Raw genomic sequence first — 24,986 nt, forward strand, 5'->3', positions numbered from 1 at the left:
ATAAAATCCCCTGACTCTTCTCTGCCTTTTTCCCACACAGTACCCATTAGAAACTCCAAAGGAGAATACTTACTCTATCTGTGTGACCTGGAGCCATAGATAACATTTTTCCCCTTTTCCAATCCCAAACGCAAACTGCATTCTTTGAATCAAGTCCAACTGAAACCAAGCGCTGAATTATGTCCAAGAAGACCAGGGAGCAGGGGGAATAAAAAAGTAAACAAATAAAAAAGGAACCAAATTATAAATGGCAAACAAATTCTACTCATGGGTATTATAAACATCAAAACTTACACACTTATATTTTATAGGCCTCATAGAGAAAGGCTGGATGTATTTCATCTTGTTAATATTTGCATATATGTGTAGTTCTTCATATGAGAAAAAGAAGACTTCCATTTCTAACAGTAGGATTGACAGAACACCCTAAACATCTCTCCTGCCAAAAACTAAAAATGCTAGATAAAATGAAAAAACATCTTTTTAAATGCACTGTTGAGCTGTCAAGGAATTAAGAGATATGAGAACAAAAACAAAGTGATTTCCTATGGGAATCCTGGAAGTAAGAGAGCTCCTATACCCACTTTACTCTAAAGGTATCAGCTAACTCCTGGTAAGCCTGATTTTTGTTCTTCAGGCTGAAGAGGAATAGGAGATAAAGTTTAGGGCCTGCCCAACGTAGGGATTTGAATTGCAGACATTTGACTAAAGCAGTAACTCCTCAGAGTAAGGGAGAACAAGAAACCATGCCTTTTCAAAGAAAGGGGCAGTGATGCATGAAGGCGGAAAAAAACCCTCCTGAAAATATGTAGCCACAAACAACCTTCACATGGTTGTAGGGCCTATATCCACATGAATCATGAATCCTTCAAATGAAAAATTTCATTCAGAGTAGTCCTAAGGGTTGCAGAGTTTTCAAGCATTTTCAACTATGTGGCACAGGCAAATATAAATCCTATATGGAGGACTGATACATCAATCTATCCCTCGAAGAATTCCCACAAGTAGCAAGTCAATAAAAATAAACTTAAAACAAACAACCCCCACACCTAATAACCAGAGGAAATAAGGGACCATGAGTGAGAATCAGCAAGTCACCACAAACAACAAAATCAGTCTTGAAAAGCATCAGACATTGGAATTATCAGATAATATAAAATAAGCTTAATGTGAGTAGAGAAATAAAATTAAGGCTTCAAAATATCTTCATATGAGACAAGAATGGGAGACTATAAAAAGTATCCCAGCAAATTTAAGGAAGCAAACAATTTCTAGAAATGAAAAATAAATGAAATTAAAAACTCAGTGGAAAAAAGAAAAAAAATCCTCATTGGAAGAGTTATATAGGAGATTAGAGGGAGATGAAGAGACTGAGCTGAAAAGAGGGGACAGTGAGATGGGAAGTATGAGAGAGGTTAGGAAACATGAAAGATGGCCTTTGGTCATGAAGGAGTATCAGGGTCTGAACTTGCCCCCCTGCCATAAACAACTAGAAAACTGTACAAAATATATAAAACAAATATTTTTGGACATTTTTAACAGGAAGTGAAGCACTGTAAACCCTGAATGAGGGGGAAGCAAACAAGGTAAGTTCTGCAATTGCCCCAGCCTTCATTTAGGTGGCATTTTCCAGACTATAGCACAGAAAGGTGGAATCCAAACAGAGCCCAGAAGACTTGCTGATTTGAGAAGATAGAGCCTGGAGTTCAGAGAGGCCAAGATGGCTAGAATTTGCAGAGCAGAAAAAGAACTCTAGAAAAGCTGTTTACGGGTCCCCTTGAGAACACCTATGTTTGCAAGTATAGGGTGAAATCCATGAGGCCATGCAAAGAACAAATTCTGAAAAAAGAACAATTACTGGGGAGCTAAAGCCAAACAATTCCCAGAGATCATAAACGGTCAGGATCACTCAAATTCCCAATAGCAAGAATGGAGGTATATCCTCGAATTCACTGTGTATTCAGTAGAGATTCCAGGAGGGTCACACCATAGTAGTGAAGTTAAACCAGTAGTCCTAGAGGAAAAGCTACTCTAGCCTTGACCAAAAAAAGCTTGAAAGCAAGCTTTTCAAAAGGACCAAACTGATCCACAAGGAACTTAACTACCTATAAAAACAATGTCCAACATGCTTTAAAGGGATACAACAAAATCCAGCATTCAGAATGTAATATACACAATGTCCAGCATCCAATAAAAAAAATTACTGAACATGTTAAAAAAGAAGAAAATGTGACCAATACCCAGGAGAAAAATCAGTTAATAGAAATAGACCCAGGAATCACAGAAATGATTAAAATTAGAAGACACTGGCTGTTAAGATGGAAATGTTCAAGATGCTCCAGAATTATTTTCAAACAAACACATAAAGAATAAAAAGAGAAATGGAAGATATAAAAGAAAAACATGTTGAACTTTAAATATAAATGTTAAATTATCTGAAATGAAAATTCACTCCAAAGGATTACCAGCAGCTTAGACAATGAAGAAAAAATAAATGAACTTGAAGGCATAGCAACAGAAGCTATCAAAAATAAAGCATAGAAGGAAAAAGGGAACAAAATTAACAGAGCCTCAGTTACCTTTAGAAAAATTTCAAGTGGTCTAATGTACAGGTAATTGTGATTCCAAAAGGAGAAGAAAGATGGAAGAAAAGAAAAACAAAACTGAAGAAATAATGGCCAAAAATTTCTCAGTTTGATAAAAAACATAAACCCACAAATCTAAGATGCTCAATAAACTTCAAGCAGGATAAATCACACACAAAGAAAAAACACATCGACACACATAGGCATCAAACTGCTGAAACCAGTGCTAAAGATGAAAACCTTAAAAGTGGCCAAAAAAGAGAGAGAATTTTGGTGTGTAAGGACAAAGATTTAAAAATAATCCCAGGCTTCTCATCTGAAGCTATGCATATCAGATAACAATGAATAACCTCTCTAAAGTGCTGAGGGGGAAAAAAGTCAACACAGAATTATATACTTACCAAAAAATATCTTTTGAAAACTGGGCCAAATTAAGTCTTTTTCAAATAAACAAAAGATGAGAAAATTCATCAACAACAAATCATCACTATAAGATACGATACCAGAAGTTTCTTCAGGCAGAAGGAAAATGATACCAAAGAGAGACTTAATTTACACATATCAATGAAGAGTACCCAAATGGTAAATATGTAAATAAGACTTTTCTTACTTTTAATTTTCTTTGAAAACTAACTGTTTAAGGAAAAATCACAAGTTATAATGGAGGTTACAAAGCATGTAAAATGAATGAAAATGAAAGAAGTAAAATGAATGACAACAATAGCACAACAAACAGGAGGAGAAAAAAGAAATAGCAGAATACATATTTTCCCATATTTTTTCAAAGTGCACAGGAAACCTCATGAAGATCACAAAATTGTGAATTACAAAATAAACCTAAACAAATTTTTAAAAATTAAAATACAGAGTATGTTCTCTGACAAAGACAGAATTAAATCAGAATAACAGAAAGTTATGCAGAAAATCCTCCAAATATCTGGCAACTATCAGTACAATTCTAAGTAACGACAGAGTTAAAGAAGAAATCACAAGGACCCACCCACAACACATACTTTGAAAAGCACTGGTTTAGAAGCAGGGGCAGGCAAATTACAACCCTCAGGCCTGTACCCTGTTTTTTGTAAATAAAGTTCTACTGGAACACAGCCACACCTATTCCTTTATAAGCTGCCTATGACTGCTTTCACACTACAATGCAGAGCTGGAGTAGCTGTGACAGAGACTGCATGGCTCACAAGCCTAAAATATTTACTATCTGACATGTTGTAGAAAGTTCTGCCAATCTCTGGTTTACAGCACAGATTCTGGTACCAGACTGCCTAGGTTTAAACACCAGCTCCATCTCTCACTAACTGGATGACTTTGGGCAATTATTTAGCCTCTCTGTACCTTAGGTTCCTCACCTCCTAAGTAGGAATAATTAAAAAAAAACCTCATAGGGTTAACATATATAAAGGAATTAGAAGAGTGCTTGGCATATCCTTAATGTTATATAAATGTTTGTTATCATCATTATTACTATGTTCCCATAACCATAATTAACTTTAAGAACCCATGCCCTCCACCCATCTGAATGAGAAATGTCATTTAGTACCTAGCTAGAAAGTTTCTACAAAGTAAAATTACTATTTAAGTCCCCAAATGGGTAGAATGAATGGCTTACATAAAAAGATACAGAATATAGTTTGTATCTGGCTCTCCATCAAGTCACACTTGCAGAAAGCCCAAATGAACTAGAGGAGATGATTTGCTCCTCCTAAGAGTCTTTAATATTTGGGAACTAGAGAGTAATCAGCAAATATCTAGCTAAAACAAAGATATCTACCTCTTGCTATAGTATACTATGTAGAGATTAAAATTTCACAAGACAAATATAAAGTGAGGAATAGTCAGAGAGGCACTGCCCTTTCTATCAATGCCTCTTCTCTCTGGCTAAGTTCATCACACACAAAGTGAACCACAACTGGCCAAAAGCTTTAAAACTCCATATACCCCAGTAGAGCCCCAGAGCATCTGGCTCTGTACAGGCAGTAACAAAATAGACCTGGGAGCACTTCCTCTGTACCCCTGATAAACATATCATGGCCAAAATCAACCTCCCTAACCACAGGTTAAGTAACAGCAGAGAGGAAAAGATAAAAATAAACAAGCAAATACTACCCCCTCTCTTAGCTTTCTATCATTTTTTACTTCATCATCCTTTCTCACAGGTGAGGAAGAGCATAAAGAAAGTTTTCCAGTGAAAGTAATGCTGGAACCATATCTTAGAAGATAGAGACAGTCGGGTAGAAAAATAAGAGAAAATGCATTTAAGACCAAAGGATACCAAGATCAGACAGCTCATGGTGCTTTCAGGAAAGAGCTAGTACTTTGGTGTGGCTGAGGCGAGGAGTTGCCAACCGGGAAGTGGCAGGAGACAAGACTGGAGAGGTAGGCCAGAAACAGGAGAAAGAATAAGCTTTGTTTTTTAATGAGTTAGAATAAAGAGAGAATTCAGTTTTAAACATGGAATAAATGGTATGTCTATACGACATTCAAGGAGAATATATGGAGTTGAGGAGAGAAGCCGAGGCCACTGTTAACTGATACAGGAGTTAAAGTCATGGATCTAGTAATCACCTAAAGAGAATAAGTGAAGTGAGGAGGGTTGGGGGAAGGAAGGCTACAGACTCCTAGGAACACTGACATTTAAGAAGTAGACAGAAGGAACAGCTCCTTTCAAGATAACTAAGAACTAACAGTCAGATAGGGAGAAAGAAAACCAGATAAAGAAGCCTCTATCCAGCTTCCCAAATTCCTCCCTGATCCTATTCCCAAACAAAATCTGGGTTGTGTCCATTAATTAAACCGAAGTACAGCTGACCTTGAACAACGTAGATTTGAACTTCCTGGGTCCCCTTACCCACAGATATTTTCCAACAGTAAATACTACAGTACTACAGGTTCACGGTTGGTTGAATCCACAGATGTAGAGGAACCGTGAATATGGAGGGCCGACTATAAGTTATATGCAGATTAACCCCTGCGTTGTTCAAAGGTCAACTGCATTTATTAAAAAGTTCTAGCACACTAAATACATAAATGAGAAAAGTATCTTAATAGGCACAACTAGATGCATTCCATGAGTTCCTGCAAGTGTGAAACATATTCAAATAATAGACAAACGTAAAAGATTCCAATATGGGGGTGAGGGGTCCTTGTGATCTCAGTATTTATTAAGTGAGGACTAGTTGTTCCAAATGTTACAAAGTAAAAATCACAAATTTTGCAAAATATCCAGGACTTAATGTAGTAAATAGTGGTCAATTCGTACAGAAAGCCATCAGAAATTAGGATCTGGCAGAGCAATGGAAGAGATGAAAACTCAAAAATAATACAACAGGCACTTGAGATATGTCTAGATATCAAGAGATTACTAAAAGGTCCTTGGAAAAATCAGTGAACTCCTTTAATATTTTTGCAAATACGACTCTTCATAATTATGTACCAGCATATAATTGACAAAATTAGGCTAAAAAATTAACATTTTATTCTTAGTTCATTCTATAAATTAGCAGAGTTTTAACTATAACTTAGATTTTGTTAAATATGGGAATGTGTTTTTATAAATTATGGTTGTGTTTTCAAGATAAAGTATCAAATTCTCCTCCTCCTACCCTCTCTCTACCATTTACTATGAAATTTTAATCTCTGTTTGATGTGGATTTATATAGCCTTTTCATGCCCTAATTATTCTCAAAGAGGTAGACTTCCAGTATTAGCATGGATAGTCAATCCATTTAGAAGAAACCCTCTGAGGAAAGAAAATTCAGCATACTACCAACAGGGAGACTCATTCATTGGATAAAGCTTAATTGATCATTTACAGTTTCAAATTTAGTAGAAAATGCAAAAATTATACAGTATTTCCTAATTGGTATTTCATAAACAGTTTATAGATATTAGTGAATAAATATAAATGTTCCCAAATATATTTCTTAACTAAAGCATCTTCTCATTAACATAATTTCAGAAATACTCTTAACTTAATCTTCAATTGGCAGCAGTTCCTTACAAGTTTTAACTGTACTTAAGATGGATGAATTCCTTCTGAAATATAAATAACCACCTCCTAAGTTCCATGTTTGGGAAGCAGTAGAGCATTGTGGTTAAAAACATGAGCTTTGGAGTGTGACTGACCTGGGTTCCCGCTCTGGCTCCATTTACTAGCTGTATAACCTGGGGCAAGTTATTTAACCTCTCTAAGTCTCAGTTTCTTTATCTGTAAAATAGAGATAATAATAGTATCTATTTCATAGGGTTGTTGTGAAGATTAAATGAGATAATGTAGGCTTAGCACAATGCCTGGCACTTAGTATGTGCTCAATAACTTTTAGCTATTATGTTTTTATAAGCTTACATTTTAAAGTAGCACATTCTTATGAAGATATGTGACAATAAAATGCATGTACCCAAGACTTTTCTTATATGTTGCTTAAAGTAAGCAAAATTAAAAGCTTCAACTAGTAAAAGCTATGGGCATGATTTCTCCTTGTATATAAGAGAATTTCCTCAGCCATGCAATACACTGCATTTAGAAAGGGCAATTTTAAAATTAAGAAGAAAACATCTATATTTAAAGTATACAGACATTGATATCATAATACCTTTGGTAAATAATTTTAAAAAACAACTTTGTTAGTTTGTTTCATAAAATATAATTTCCCGTGAAGTAAGTAAAGGGTATTATTCTCTTCCTTTTAAAAAGGAAAATGAAATTTTGATATGAGGACATTAAGGGACTTGAAAAATAACAGCAAAAATGGGAAATGAATTAAGGTTTTGGAATTGCCAATCACTGCTACACAGTGGTTCTAAACCTAGAAACACATTTTTTCCCCAAATGAGAAGTTCGAGTTACATCTTTATAGATCTCTTACCGGACACTAATCAGAAAGTATATTAATCTATGCTACTCAAAGAAGCTATTTCTCAGAGTTGTAAATAAAACATCTACTGGCTGTCATTTTCAAGTGACTAGAACAAAATGTAATCTGTTTCTGTAAAATATAGATCTACAAAATTAATTTTAAGAATTAAAAAGCAGACAACTAAAATTCTTCTAAAAGTTAAAATAATTTTTAAAGTCTAATTTCACTATAAAACTTTTAAAGACTATAAATTAACTAAATCTGCAAAACCCAACCTCTTATCACTTCTTAAATATGTTTTCGGTACAACAAGTTCCATGAAAGCACCACAAAAGAGCTGTTGGCTTAATTTTTTAAAAATTGATTACTAGAAGTAAATAATAATTTGGGAATTGATTAGTAAGTGGAACAAAGATTACATCTTTTGTTATGAACTTTGATTTTTTATAAAATAGCTCATATTATAAAAACTGCCTCATTATTTTCAATTAAAAATATAATTTTAAAAGAAACCTTTAAAATAACTAAAAATTAAAATGTTTACAGCGCTACTTAGAGAAAGTGAATTTTCCTAAGATATCTTCCATCTTTCCTATTAACATAGGATACCTGGAAAAGAGTTATATGTAAAATTTTCGAGAACAACCAAGTAATGTTCCACCGAGTCAGAATCACTTTGGCTCTAATAGTAGTAATTAATTCAACTGAAAAGTTCTTGACACAATGAAATAAAAACTCATTATTATTCTTATTTTTCTTATATATATCTACCACCCACCCCCTCTACCCACCTTCACCTTGAATAAATGCTTTTTGTCAAATGCTTTCCAATTTAATATTTACAGATTTATAATAATTTCTTATAGTACACACTTTAAAAACACAGTTTAGAAAAAGAAAAAAAATTATCACATACCTGTCCATCTAAGTCAAATGCTAAGCAAGCTATACCATGTGTATGAACATCCTTTAGAACTGATATGGTCTGCACAGTGTATGAATCCCAAACACAGATATAAGGCTCTTTCCCAACTTGTCCTGTTGCCACCAATACTCGTTCAGGATGCAATGCAAGGCTGCAAAATAAATAAATAAACAGATTTAAAACTGCTTACAGAGCTGTTATATCAATGTGAAAATTAGACTTCAGTTACTTATTTACTTAAAATAATTTGGCCTTAAAACAACTTCTATAAAAATCCATGCTAAGAGTTACTACTTCAATGGTATATGTAATAAACAGTTATGATAGACTTCATAATCTTGTAATATGATGTAGTGTGTGTAAACTTCTCAAAAAAAGAATTCTCACAAGTGGTCAACTGAACCACAGCAATGAATTAGTAGCAACCCTACCACGTGCCATCTTCTCATTTGGTATTCATCTCATCTGTTTTAAGCCCTCTCTCCCATTTACTCTTTTATTGTATAAAGTTAGACCAAATGTTAGTGTCCAAAAATAGCATTGAGTAGCCCTCCTATTATAACATTAATATTAAATTACAAATCCCATTTAAAAAAACAGAAAGGTCACCCATAATTCACAGAAAGTAGTCTCTAAGTCTTTAAAAACAAGACAAATACCAAACAGTTGGTAATGGTTTATGTACATCAGTAGAAGGCAAGGAATGAATATAAATTTTTCCACAAGTATATTTAGATGATCACTTCTCCTTTGGGAGAAAAAAAAATCACTCCCAGCATCAGGGTGGAAGATGAACTGAAAGAGGGAAAAGTTAGGAGGGCATTAAAACAGAATTAACAGATTTGATGTACAGAGTAACAGAAAGGTAACAGTCTAAGATGACTCTTGGGTTTTTTGGCTTGGGCATCTGGATGGCCTGGAGTGGTATCATCAAGTCAGGGAATACTCAGTGAGAAATTACGGAGAGAAAAGGTAAGCGGGAATGGAAGGTTGGCTCAACATATTAAAATCAACCAATGTAATAAGTATATCATATTAATAATAACACCCAAACCCCCACACGTGTTCATCTCAATAGATGCAGAAAAAGCATTTGACAAAAATCCAACCTCTTTCATAATAAAAAACACAACAAACTAGGAATTGAAGAGAATTTCCTCAACCTGATAAAGGGCATCTATGAAAATGCACAGCTAATATCACATTTAATGGTGAAAGCCTGAAAGTTCCCCCTATAAGTACAGGAACAAGACAAGGATGTCAGCTCTTGCCACTTCCCTTCAACATGATACTGGATATTTTAGCCAGGACAATTAGGCAAGGAAAAGAAATAAAAGAGAGAAGTAAAACTATCTCTACTTGCAAATGACATAACCTCATACATAGGAAACCCTAAGGAATCCACAAACAACAACAGAATAAATCCCAAGTATGGCTAATAAATGAGTTCAGCAAGGCTGAAGGATATAAGATCAATATAAAAATACAAATGGTATTTCTATACACTAGCAACAATCTAAAAATTAAATCAAGAAAACAATTCCAGTTATAACAGCATCAAAAAGAACAAAACACTTAGGAATAAATTAAACAAAAAAGTACAAGACTTATACACTAAAAACTACACAATACCATTAAAGAAATGTCAAGAGATCTAAATAAATGGAAAGACATCTCGTGTTCTTGGAGGGCAATATTGTTAAGATGATATTACTTCCTAAACTGATCTACAGAGTCAACACAATCCCTGCCAAAATACTAGTTGCCTTTCTTGAAGAAACTGACAAGCTGATTCCAAAACTCAGAACAGTAAAAACAATCTTGCGAAAGAACAAAATTGGAAGAGTCACACATACCAATTTCAAAACTTACTACAAAACCACAGTAATCAAGACAGTATGGCACTGGCATAAAAACAGACATGTTGATCGATGGAACAGAATTGAGAGTCCAAAAGTAAACTGATATATTTATGGTCAATTGCCTTTCCATTAATAAGAAAGGTCTTTTCAATAGATGGTGCTGGACATCTGAATATCTACATGCAAAAGAATGAATCTGGACCCATACCTCAAACCATATACAAAAATATAAGAGCTAAAACATAGGCATAAATCTTACTTAACTTGGATGAAACAAAGGTGTCCTTAGATCTGACACCAAAAGCAGAAGTGATAAAAGAAAAAACAGCTAACATGGACTTCATTAAAATTAAAAACTTTTGTGCTTCAAAGGACTACCATCAAGAACATAAAAACACAACCCACAGAATGGGAGAAAATATGCAAAGCATATATCTGATAAGGGACTTGCATCCAGAATACAAAAAAAAAGAAAACCACTCAACAACAAAAACCACAAACAACCCAATTTTTTAAGTGGACAAAGGATCTGAATAAACATTTCCCCCAAGGAAATTACCAATAATGAAACTCCCAACAAGCAAAAGTCCATCACCAGATAGCTTCACAGGTGACTTCTACCAAACATTTAGACAAGAGTTAACACCTATCCTTATCAAGCTATTCCAAAGAATTGAAGAGGAAGGAATACTTCCTGAACCCATTCTATGAGGCCAGCATCACCCTGATAGCAAAACCAGACAAAGATATGACTAAACAAGAAAATTACAGCTCAATATCACTGATAAGCATAGATGCAAAAAATCCTTAACAAAATATTAGCAAACCATGATCAAGTGGGATTTATCCCAGCGATGCAAGGATTTTTAAATATCTGCAAATCAATCAGTGTGATACACCACATTAACAAAATGAAGGACAAAACCCATATGATCATCTCAATAGATGCAGAAAAAGCTTTTGACAAAATTGAACATTCATTTATGACAAAAACTCCAGAAAGTGGGCATAGAGAGAACATACCTCAACGTAATAAAGGCCAGATATGACAAACTGACAGATAATATTATACTCAATAGTAAAAGCTGAAAGAAAGCATTTCCCCTAAGATCAGGAACAAGACAAGGATGCCCACTCTCACCACTTTTATTCAACATAGTGATGGAAATCCTAGCCACAGCACTCAGACAAGAAAAAGAAATAAAAGGAATCCAAATTGGAAAAGAAGAAGTAAAACTTCACTGTTTGCAGATGACATGACACTATACATGGAAAATACTAAAGATGCTACCAGAAAACTACTAGAGCTCATCAATGAATTTGGTAAAGTTGCAGGATACAAATTAACATACAGAAACCTACTGCATTTCTATACACTAACAACGAAGTATCAGAAAGAGAAATTAAGGAAATAATCCCATTCATCATCGCATCAAAAAGAATAAAATACCTAGGAATAAACCTAAGTAGGTAAAAAACCTGTACTCAGAACTATAAAACAGTGATGAAAGAAATTGAAGATGACACAAACAGATGGAAAGAGATACCATGTTCATGGACTGGAAAAATCAATATTGTTAAAATGATTATACTATCCAAGGCATTCCACAGATTTAATGCAATCCCTATCAAAATACCAATGGCATTTTTCACAGAACTAGAACAAATAATTTTAAAATTTGTATGGAGACACAAAAGACCCCAAATAACCAAAACAATCTTGAGAAAGAAGAATAGAGCTGGAGGAGTCAGACTCCCTGACTCAAAACTATAGTACAAAGCTAAAGTAATCAAATCATTATGGTACTGGCACAAAAACAGACATACAGATCAATGGAACAGAATAGAGAACCCAGAAAAAAACGCATGCACTTATAGTCAGTTAATCTATGACAAAGGAGGCAAGAATATACAATGGAGAAAAGACAGTCTCTTCAATAAGTGGTGCTAGGAAAAACTGGACAGCTGCATGTAAAAGAATGAAATTAGAACATTCTCTAACACCATATACAAAAATAAACTGAAAATGGATTAAAGACCTAAATGTAAGACCAGATACCATAAAACTCCTAGAGGAAAACATAGGCAGAACACTCTGACATAAATCACAGCAGTATATTTTTGGATCCGTCTCCTAAAACAAAGGAAATAAAACCAAAAATAAATAAATGGACTGTACACCTGAAACTAACACAACATTGTAAATCAACTGTACTCAATAAAAATTTATTTTTTAAATTAAAGAGAAAAAGGAACCTAATTAAACTAAAAAGCTTTTGCACAGCACAGGAAACCACTGACAAAACAAAAAGACTACCTACTGAATGGGTGAAATTATTTGCAAATTATATGACTGATAAGGGGATAATATCCAAAATATATAAACTTAACATTAAAAAATACAAACAACCCCATCAAAAAATGGGCAGAAGACATGAATAGACATTTTTCCAAAGAAGACATTCAGATGGCCAACAGACACATGAAAAGATGCTCAACACTGTTAATCATCAGAGAAATGCAAATTAAAACCACAGTGAGGTGTCACCTCATACTGGTCAGAATGGCTATCATCAAAAACAACACAACAAATATTGGCAAGGATGTGGAGAAAAGGGAACCCTCGTACACTGTGGGTCAGAATGTAAATTGGTGCAGCCACTGTGGAAAACAGTTTGGTGGTTTCTCAAAAAACTACAAATAAACTACTGTATGACTCAGCAATTCTTCTCCTGGGTATATATCCAAAAAAACCAAAAACATTAATTCAAAAAGATACATGTACCCCAATGTTCACATAGCAGTGTTATTTACAAATGCCAATATATGGAAGCAACCTAAGTGTCCATCAACAGAAGAGGTGTTTTACACACACACACACACACACACACACAATGGAATACTACTCAGCCATAGAACAGAGTGAAATTTTGCCACTTGCAGCAACATGGATGGACTTGGAGGGCATTTTGCTAAGAGAAATAAGTCAGACAAAGAAAGACAAACACTGTATAATATCATTTACATGTGGAATCTAAAAAATACAACAAACTAGTGAGTATAACAAAAAAGAAACAGACTCACAGATATAGAGAACAAACTAGTGGTTACCAGAGGAGAGAGGGAGGTGGGGAGGGGGAATATAGGGGTTGGGGATTAAAAGGTACAAACTATTGGGTATAAAATAAGCTACAAGACATGGGGAATATAGTCAATGTTTTATAATAACTATAGAATATAACCTTTAAAAATAAAAACCCGTGAGTTCATACTGATACCTCCGATTTTATTTTTTTTTAACATCTTTATTAGAGTATAATTGCTTTACAATAATGTGTTAGTTTCTACTTTATAACAAAGTGAATCAGTTATACATATACGTATGTCCCCATGTCTCTTCTCTCTTGCATCTCCCTCCCTCCCACCCTCCCTATCCCACCCCTCTAGGTGGTCACAAAGCATGGAGCTAATCTCCCTGTGCTATGCGGCTGCTTCCCACTAGCTATCTATTTTACGTTTGGTAGTGTATATATGTGCATGCCACTCTCTCACTTTGTCCCAGCTTACCCTTCCCCCTCCCCGTATCCTCAAGTCCATTCTCTAGTAGGTCTGCGTCTTTATTCCCATCTTGCGCCTCGGTTCTTCTGACCATTTTTTTTTCTTTCTTTAGATTCCATATATACGTGTTAGCATACGGTATTCGTATTTCTCTTTCTGACTTACTTTACTCTGTATGACAGTCTCTAGGTCCATCCACCTCACTACATATAACTCAGTTTCGTTCCTTTTTATGGCTGAGTAATATTCCATTGTATATATGTGCCACATCTTCTTTATCCATTCATCTGTTGATGGACACTTAGGTTGCTTCCATGTCCTGGCTATTGTAAATAGAGCTGCAATGAACATTGTGGTACATGACTCTTTTTGAATTATGGTTTTCTCAGGGTATATGCCCAGTAGTGGGATTGCTGGGTCATATGGTAGTTCTATTTTTAGTTTTTAAAGGAACCTCCATACTGTTCTCCATAGTGGCTGTATCAATTTACATTCCCACCAACAGTGCAAGAGGGTTCCCTTTTCTCCACACCCTCTCCAGCATTTATTGTTTGTAGACTTTTTGATGATGGCCATTCTGACCGGTGTGAGATGATATCTCAATACCTCCGATTTTAATCCAAAACCACAGGGTTCATTTAAGACTTCTCCTTTCCTTATTTACAGGCATACCTTGTTGTACTGTGCTTCATCAATAGTGCATTTTTTACACATTGAAGGTTTGTGGCAACCCTGCATCATGTTAAGTCTATCAGTGCCATTTTTCCAACAGCATTTGCTCTCTTTGTGTCTCTGTATCACATTTTATCAATTCTCATAATATTTCAAACTTTTTCATTATTATTATATTTGTTATGGTGGGCTGTGACCAGCAATCTTTGATATTACTACTATGACTCACTGAAGACTCAGACAATGGTTAGCGTTTTTTAGCAATAAATTATTTTTAAATTAAGGTATGTACATTGTCTCTTTAGACATCTGCTATCACAGACTTAGACTACAGTATAGTATAAACATAACTTTTATATGCACTGGGGACTAAAAAATTCGTATGACTCAACTCTGTTGCTGTTTTTGCTTTAGCAGTGGTCTGGAACTGAACTTGCAATATCTCTGAGGTATGCCTGTATAATTTCTTCCTCCAAGAGTGGAAGGCTTATTAGGCTCTCATAATCTAAAGTATATTTATTTAATTTTAGTATATATAAAGCTGTTTCAGAATTGCTAGCCCTGTGAGAAACAATTTTACTAACCAGATTATAACATTATCTACAGTTATCTTTGTCTTTATTCTTACAGTATCCAGTCAAGATATTGTTTCAGATTTTTAAGTTAAGCTTCTCCCTGTAAAGCCCAGCACTGGAGAGGAGAAAGCTTGTGAAACTGTGGTTGGAATTTGTTTTTCTATTTTTACTTATAGTTATTTTTTCAGTTTTGGTATTCTCTGTTTAAATAATGGTGAGACTAGGGTTTTGCATTGAAACAACATAGCTGTGAAGTGAATTCTGCATTGTTTAGGGAAGAGATTCTGCGAGGTTACTACATACCTGCCTCTGTCCTCAGTTACCTGGAAGTTTGAAAAGTTTTGAATTTAATGAGGCTCAATTCATAATTTTCCTTTTTGGAAGTCATGCTTTTTATGCCCTATTTCCTATACTTCTTCCCAGAAATATTATAGTGTTAGCTTTTACATTTAAGATATATGACTCAATTTGAGTTAAATTCTGTATATGCTGAAATATAGCTAAGGTTCATTTTGTTCCACATATGGATATTTAGTTGTTTTCAACATTACTTGTTGAAAAGACTATTTTTTGAGTATATTTTATATGCTCACAGAAATCATCCAGTAGAAAAATCATCAAAAATATTGATACAGGAGATAGGGAGAATTTCTGGAACAGGGAAAAAAGGGTGGGATTTGTGCACAAGTGGAGGGATTAATGTGAGAAAGGAGCTGGATGTATTGCTGATGGGTGGGTGGAATCTGAAAGTTCTCTTCTGATAGCTCCAAGTTTCTTAATGAGAAAGAAAGCATGAGTGTTTTTCCAATATTCTTGAAGTTAACTTAGTATCTTATAGTTAAGTTTTATCCCACATACTGCCTACTAAATTGCAGAACATATAGGGGTACTCAACAATGTTACAGATTGATTTGGGAGAAAGATGACAGAAGTAACCATTTCAAGGCGTATTCCTATCCTAAAACATTTAACTAGGTGACTACCCATCCATATTGTGACATCATCATTTGAAATACGTGGAAAAAACAGATTCTCTTTTAAGTTCCTTTTCTATTACTATTCCTGGATATTAGAAATTAGGTAAGAGCACTGTCATCAGATCCGACAATCACATAAGTTATTTTAAGCATTTAATCTCTAAATTTATCATAACTATAAAGTAGTAACACAATAAACAAACATAAAGGGGGCTGTCTCCTTCAAGGCAGTTATCTTCATATATTTCCCTTCTTATATACAATTGTGCATCAGTGTTTCTTTAAATTTATGCTCACAAATCTTAAATGTGCATTTTTACACTATAACATAATCCTTTTAAACCCTTAGCTGATAAATTTTGCGTTCTTCCTCTCAACCTCCAAGCTCCTCATGAGCACAGTCCTCCACCATCAACTTCCTCCTTTGCAGCTGATGAGGCTGCCTTGTACTCAATGAATAAATATAGAAGGAATTAGAGAAGATTACTTTGCCCTCAACAAATTCACTAACCTCAGTGCAACTGTTACAGCTGACTCTGCCCTCCCTCTTGTAAAATGGAAGAAACGTCTCTAACCCACACACTCTGCACTTGTGCTCTGGATCCCGTTCCCTTTACTTTCAAGTAAAGGAAACTTATTTACTTTATTCCTAGAACTATGTTTTCTGGAATTATTGCTTCCTCACTACTGAGTCATTCCTATTAACACTCAAATATACTTAGTGAAAAACACTCCCTTGACCCTTCAGAGTAAAACTCCTCAAAAGAGTTGTCTCAATTTTTCCACTCCCTTTACTTTCTCCACATATTCCAACTAAGCTTCCACCGCTTCTCCTTCACTAAAATAGTTGTTTTCAAGGTCATGTGTGACCCTGTCAAATCTAATAGTCAATTGTATGTCCTTATTTTCCAACACTTTTCAATGGTATTTAACACAAATGACCACTCTTTCTTTTTTAGAAACACTTTCCTCTCTAGGCTTTCCTGATTCCATAATCTATTAACCCATCCTTCTCTGTCTCATTTGCTAGGCCCTATCTTCCACACCCAACCTCTCAATGCTAAAGCATCTGAGGGCCTTGTCTTGGCTGTCTTCCCTTCCTTTCCCAGCTGATTTCATCCAATCCCATGTCTTTAAAAGCACACATATAGTGATAACACCCAAATCTATATCTCCAGCCAAGAGCAATAGATGTGTCACGGGCAACTCACATTTAACACATCCAGCTTTCTTTTCCTTCTTAATTACCCCCCAATCCACTTCTCATCTTAGTAAATGGCATCACTATCTGCTCAGTTGCTCAGACTAAGAATCTAAATTTAATCCTCACCATTTCTCTCTTTCTTATTCATCACACACATCTATTAGCCTGTCCTACTGACTCTATCATCACCCTCATCTTCTCTGCTACAACCCTAATCTGAGCCACCTGCCCTTCTTCCTCTATTGCTCCCCTTTAGGGCCTTCTTAACATAGCCAGAGTGATCTTTTAAAACAATATAAATTTCATCTAGTTAAAATCCCCAACAGCTTCCTATTACAATTAGACTAAAATCCAAACTATCTAACTTGGCACTTACAAGGCTCTACAAGGTATACCCTCACCTACTTCTCGAACCTCAACTTCTACTATTCTCCCTTTTGTTCACCACACTCCAGCCACACTGGCCCTTCTGTCCCTTGAAAAGGCCAAACTCATTATACTCACTAGGTCTTTGTCTAGAATGATCTCCCAAATCTTGCTTCATTCATATCATTCATGCTTCAGGTCAATGTAACTTGCTTAGAGAAGCCTTCCTAGTCATCCTAACATATTCTACTCCATTACCCTATTTTATATGTAGTAGTTATCACTGTCTAAAATTACTATTGTGCACTTATTATCTTACTCTTCTCCACTAGAATGTGTATTTCATTAGGACAGAGGCTTCCCCTTTTTCTTCATATTATACCCTAAGCGCCTAGAACAATAATGAGCACACAGCAGGTATTCAATCAGTATTTGTTAACTGAATTTCCAAAGAAGCTGCTAGTGTTAAAAGAAATTTAAAAAAATGAACTAATCCTCAATACAGAAAAATCTTTACGTATAGCTTTTTTGTTCCTGAATCCTTATTTATAATAGTAAAAACCTGAAAACCACCTAAATGTCCAACATTTAGAAATGGTTAAAAAATTATGGTACAATCACAGGATGGACTCTCATGCAGTCATTAAAAATGTGATTTTTCACAGTACTGGAGAAAAGTTATGCTATAATGTTAAATAAAAAGCACAGAATCCAAGAGTTAAATATAACGTAACCTTAATTACTTTAGAATACATGTATCAGACACAATCTGCCAAACTCACACAAGAAGAAATCGATGATCTGAATAGGCCTGTATCTAATAAATAAGTTGAATCAATAATTAATAACCTTTAAAACAGAAAGCATCAGCCTCAGATGGGTTCACTGGTAAATCCTACCAAACATTTATACCAATTCTCTATAATCTCTTTCAGAGGACAGAAGTAGAGGGAATGCTTCCTAACTCATTTTATGTGGCCAGCATTACCCTAATACTAAAACCAGATAAAGACATCACAAGAAAAGAAAACTACACATTAATATCTCTCATAAACATAGATGCAAAAATCTTCAACAAAATATTAGCAAATCGAATTTTATAAAGTATAAAAAGAATTATACACCACAACTATGTGGAATTTATCCCAGGTATGATTAAAAAATCAATTGATGTGGTCCATCATATCGATGGACTAAAATAAAAATCACACAATCATATCAACAGATGCAGAAAAGGCATCTGACAAATGCCAATACCCATTCATGATAAAAACTCAAGGGAAACCAGGAATACAGGAGAACTTCGCATCAACCTTATAAAGAGTATTTACAAAAACCCTACAGCTAACATCATATTTCATGGTGAGAAACTCTTTCCCACAAAGATCAGGTGCAAGTCATGAATGCCCCCTTTTACCACTCCTTTTCAATACTGTGCTAGAAGGCCTTGTTAATGCAATAATGCAAGAAAAGGAAATAAAACGTATACAGACTGGGAAGGAAAAATAAAACAGTCTTTGTTTGCAGATGACATGATCATCTATGTAAAAAAAATCCAAAAGGATCGGCCAAAAGAAATTCTGGAACTAAAAAGCAACTATAGCACGGTTGCAGGATACAAAGTTAATATACAAAGTTAACTGCTATCCTATATACTGAGAGTGAACAAATGGAATTTGAAATTTAAAATGCAATACCAGACTCCCTCTTGCGAGAGCACTGGAATCACAACTAACTGCTGAACAATCATCAACAGGAGGACACTGGAATTCATGAAAAACATGCCCCACATCCAAGGACAGGGGAGAAGCCACAATGAGATGGTAGGAGGGGCGCAACCACAATAAAATCAAATCCCATGGCTGCTAGGTGGATGACTCACAAAATGGAGAACACTTATACCACAGAGGTCCACCCACTGTAGTGAAGGTTCTGAGCCCCATGTCAGGCTTCCCAACCTGGGGGTCTGGCAACAGGAGGGGGAATTCCTAGAGAATCAGACTTTGAAGGCTGGTGGGATTTGATTGCAGGACTTCGACAGGACTGGGGGAAGCAGGGACTCCACTCTTAGAGGACACGCACAAAGTAGTGTGTGCATCAGGACCCAGAGAAGGGACCGGTGACCCCATGAGAGACTGAACCGGACCTACTTTCTAGCGTTGGAGGGTCTCCTGCAGAGGTGGGGGGCGGCTGTGGCTCACTGCAGGGACAAGGACACTGGCAGCATAAGTTCTGGGAAGTACTCCTGGGCGTGAGCCCGCCCAGAGTCCGCCATTAGCCCCACCAAAGAGTGGGTAGGCTCCAGGGCTGGGTCGCCTCAGGCCAAACAACCAACAGGGAGGGAACCCAGCCACACCCATCAGCAGACAAGCGGATTAAAGTTTTACTGAGCTCTGCCCACCAGATCAACAGCCAGCTCTACCCATCAACACCCCTCCCATCAGGAAGCTTGAACAAGCCTCTTAGATAGCCTCATCCACCAGAAGGCAGACAGCAGAAGCAAGAAGAACTACAATTCTGCAGCCTGTGGAACGAAAACCACAATCACAGAAAGACAGACAAAATGAAAAGGCAGAGGACTATGTCCCAGATGAAGGAACAAGATAAAACCCCAGAAAAACAACTAAATGAAGTGGAGATAGGCAACCTTCCGGAAAAAGAATTCAGAATAATGACAGTGAAGATGATCCAGGACCTCGGAAAAAGAATGGAGGCAAAGGCCGAGAAGATGCAAGAAATGTTTAACAAAGACCTAGAAGAATTAAAGAACAAACACCTAGAAGAATTAAAGAACAAACAATCAGAGATGAACAATAACTGAAATGAAAAATGCACTAGAAGGAATCAATAGCAGAATAACTGAGGCAGAACGGATAAGTGACCTGGAAGACAGAATGGTGGAATTCACTGCCCTGGAAGAGGATAAAGAAAAAAGAATAAAAAGAAATGAAGACAGCCTAAGAGACCTCTGGGACAACATTAAATGCACCAACATTCACATTATAGGGGCCCCAGAAGGAGAAGAGAGAGAGAAAGAACCAGAGAAAATATCTGAAGAGATTACAGTTGAAAACTTCCCTAACATGGGAAAGGAAATAGCCACCCAAGTCCAGGAAGCGCAGAGAGTCCCAGGCAGGATAAACCCAAGGAGAAACAAGCCGAGACACATGTTAATCAAACTGACAAAAATTAAAGACAAAGAAAAATTATTAAAAGCAACAAGGGAAAAATGACAAATAACATACAATAACGTACAACATATGACAAACAACATACAAACAAACATTTGTCATATAAAAATGACAAATAACATACAACAGTTTATTTCTCAGCAGAAACTCTACAAGCCAGAAGGGAGTGGCATGATTTATCTAAAATGATGAAAGGGAAGAACCTACAAGCAAGATTACTGTACCTGGCAAGGATCTCATTCAGATTCAACAGAGAAATCAAAGGCTTTACAGACAAGCAAAAGCTACGAGAATTCAGCACCACCAAACCAGCTCTACAACAAATGCTAAAGGAACCTCTCCTCTAAGGGGGAAACACAAGAGAAGAAAAGGACCTACAAAAACAAACCCGAAACAATTAAGAAAATGGTAATAGGAACATACATGTCGATAATTACCTTAAACGTAAATGGACTAAATGCTCCAACCAAAAGACACAGGCTTGCTGAATGGATACAAAAACGAGACCCGTATATGTGCTGTCTAAAAGAGACCCACTTCAGACCTAGGGACACATACAGACTGAAAGTGAGGGGATGGAAAAAGATATTCCATGCAAATGGAAATCAAAAGAAAGCTGGAGTAGCAATACTCATATCAGATAAAATAGACTTTAAAATAAAAAATGTTACAAGAGACAAGGAAGGACACTACATAATGATCAAGGGATCAATCCAAGGAGAAGATATAACAATTATAAATATATATGCACCCAACATAGGAGCACCTCAATACATAAGGCAACTGCTAACAGCTATAAAAGAGGAAATCGACAGTAACACAATAATAGTAGGGGACTTTAACACCTCACTTACACCAATGGACAGATCATCCAAAATGAAAATTAATAAGGAAACACAAACTTTAAATGACACAATAGACTAAATAGATTTAACTGATAATTATAGGCCAGTCCATCCAAAAACCGATTACACTTTCCTCTCAAGTGCACACGGCACATTCCAGGATAGATCACATCTTGGGTCACAAATCAAGCCTCAGTAAATTTAAGAAAACAGAAATCATATCAAGCATCTTTTTTGACCACAATGCTATGAGATTAGAAATTAATTACTCGGAAAAAAACGTAAAAAACACAAACACATGAAGGCTAAACACTACATTACTAAATAACCAAGAGATCACTGAAGAAATCAAAGAGGAAATAAAAAAATACCTAGAGACAAATGACAATGGAGATACGACGACCCAAAACCTATGGGACGCAGCAAAAGCAGTGCTAAGAAGGAAGTTTATAGCAATACAAGCCTACCTCAAGAAACAGGAAACATCTCGAATAAACAACCTAACCTTGCACCTAAAGCAATTAGAGAAAGAAGAACAAAAAAACCCCAAAGCCAACAGAAGGAAAGAAATCATAAAGATTAGGTCAGAAATAAATGAAAAAGAAGTGAAGGAAACAATAGCAAAGGTCAATAAAACTAAAAGCTGGTTCTTTGAGAACATAAACAAAATTGATAAAACTTTAACCAGACTCATCAAGAAAAAGAGGGAGAGGACTCAAATCAATAAAAGTAGAAATGAAAAAGGAGAAGTTACAACGGACACCACAGAAATACAAAGCATCCTAAGAGACTACTACAAGCAACTCTATGCCAATCAAATGGACAACCTGGAAGAAATGGACAAATTCTTAGAAAGGTAGAACCTACCAAGGCTGAACCAGGAAGAAACAGAAAATATGAAAAGACCAATCACAAGTAATGGAATTGAAACTGTGATTAAAAATCTTCCAACAAACAAAAGTCCAGGACCAGATGGCTTCACAGGTGAATTCTATCAAACATTTAGAGAAGAGCTAACACCCATCTTTCTCAAACTCTTCCAAAAAACTGCAGAGGCAGGAACACCCCCAAACTTATTCTACAAAGCCACCATCACCCTGATACCAAAACCAGACAGAGATGCTACAAAAAAAGAAAATTACAGACCAATATCACTGATGAATATGGACGCAAAAATCCTCAACAAAATACTAGCAAACAGAATCCAACAATACATTAAAAGGATCATACACCATGATCAAGTGGGATTTATCCCAGGGATGCAAGGATTCTTCAATATAGGCAAATCAATCAATGTGATACACCATATTAACAAATTGAAGAATAAAAACCATAGGATCATCTCAATAGATGCAGAAAAAGCTTTTGACAAAATTCAACACCAATTTATGATAAAAACTCTCCAGACAGTGGGTATAGAGGGAACATACCTCAACATAATAAAGGCCATATATAACAAACCCATAGCAAACATCATTCTCAATGGTGAAAAACTGAAAGCATTTCCTCTAAGATCAGGAATGAGACAAGGATGTCCACTCTCACCACTGTTATTCAACACAGTTTTGGAAGTCCTAGCCACAGCAATCAGCGAAGAAAAAGAAATAAAAGGAATATAAATTGGAAAAGAAGAAGTAAAACTGCCACTGTTTGCAGATGACATGATGCTATACATAGAGAATCCTAAAGATGCCACCAGAAAACAACTAGAGCTAATCAATGAATTTGGTAAACTTGCAGGATACAAAATTAATGCACAGAAATCTCTTGCATTCCTATACACTAACAATGAAAGATTAGAAAGAGAAATTAAAGAAACAATCCCATTCACCACTGTAACAAAAAGAATAAAATAACCTAGGAATAAACCTACCTAAGGAGGTAAAAGGCCTGTACTAAGAAAACTATAAGACACTGATGAAAGAAATCAAAGATGACACAAACGGATGAAGAGATACACCATGTTCTTGGATTGGAAGAATCAATATTGTGAAAATGACTATACTACCCAAAGCAATCTACAGATTCAATGCAATCCCTATCAAATAACCAATGGCATTTTTTACAGAACTAGAGCAAAAAATCTTAAAATTTGTATGGAGACACAAAAGACCCCGAATAGCAAAAGCAATCTTGAGGGAAAAAAAAGAGCTTGAGGAATCAGACTCCCTGATTTCAGGCTATACTACAAAGCTACAGTAATCAAGACAGTATGGTACTGGCACAAAAATAGAAACATAGATCAATGAAACAGGATAGAAAGCCCAGAGGTAAACCCACGCACATATGGTCAACTAATCTATGACAAAGGAGGCAAGGAGTTACAATGGAGAAAAGACAGTCTCTTCAATAAGCGGTGCTGGGAAAACTGGACAGCTACATGTAAAAGAATGAAATTAGAACACTCCTTAACACCATACACAAAAATAAACTCAAAATGGATTAAAGACCTAAATGTAAGACGAGACACTATAAAATTCTTTGAGGAAAACATAGAAAGAACACTCTTTGACATAAATCACAGCAAGATCTTTTTTGACCCACCTCCGAGAGTAATGGAAATAAAAACAAACAAACAAATGGGACTTAATGAAACTTAAAAGCTTTTGCACAGCAAAGGAAACCATAAACAAGACTAAAAGACAACCCTCAGAATGGGAGAAAATATTTGCAAATGAATCAACGGACAAAGGATTAATCTCCAAAATATGTAAACAGCTCATGCAGCTCAATATTAGAAAACAAACAACCCAATCCAAAAATGGGCGGAAGACCTAAATAGACATCTTTCCAAAGAAGACATACAGATGGCCAAGAGGCACATGAAAAGCTGCTCAACATCACTAATTATTAGAGAAATGCAAATCAAAACTACAATGAGGTATCAACTCACACTGGTTAGAATGGGCATCATCAGAAAATCTACAAACAACAAATGCTGGAGAGGGTGTGAAGGAAAGGGAAGCCTCTTGCAGTGTTTGTGGGAATGTAAACTGATACAGCCACTATGGAGAACAGTATGGAGGTTCCTTAAAAAACTAAAAATAGAATTACCATATGACCCAGCAATCCCACTACTGGGCATATACCCAGAGAAAACCAAAATTCAAAAAGACACATGCACCCCAATGTTCATTGCAGCACTATTTACAATAGTCAGGTCATAGAAGCAACCTAAATGCTCATCAACAGATGAATGGATAAAGAAGATGTGGTACATATATACAGTGGAGTATTACTCAGCCATAAAAAGGAACAAAATTGAGTCATTTGTAGATACGTGGATGGACCTAGAGACTGTCATACAGGGTGAAGTCAGTCAGAAAGAGAAAAACAAATATCGTATATTAACGCA

The 24,986-nt window shown here is 35.8% G+C and overlaps 1 protein-coding gene across 7 annotated transcripts in view; it reads right to left on the reverse strand.

Annotated features, from left to right (window-relative positions):
- Positions 1–24,986, reverse strand: part of EML5 (EMAP like 5) — a 168,314-nt gene that overhangs the window by 127,973 nt on the left and 15,355 nt on the right. For all 7 annotated transcript variants that reach the window (XR_009500978.1, XM_059914794.1, XM_059914793.1 and 4 more), the window contains exons 2-3: positions 8,373–8,532; positions 74–172 (exon numbers count right to left, since the gene is read on the reverse strand). Coding sequence is in view for 6 of the 7 variants with exons in the window: in XM_059914794.1 (XP_059770777.1) it covers positions 74–172; positions 8,373–8,532 (259 nt within the window). In the remaining variant the exon portion in view is untranslated. The remainder of the gene's footprint in view (positions 1–73; positions 173–8,372; positions 8,533–24,986) is intronic.

Source organism: Balaenoptera ricei, chromosome 2, assembly GCF_028023285.1.
Source record: "Balaenoptera ricei isolate mBalRic1 chromosome 2, mBalRic1.hap2, whole genome shotgun sequence".
Classification (NCBI taxonomy): Eukaryota; Metazoa; Chordata; class Mammalia; order Artiodactyla; family Balaenopteridae; genus Balaenoptera; species Balaenoptera ricei.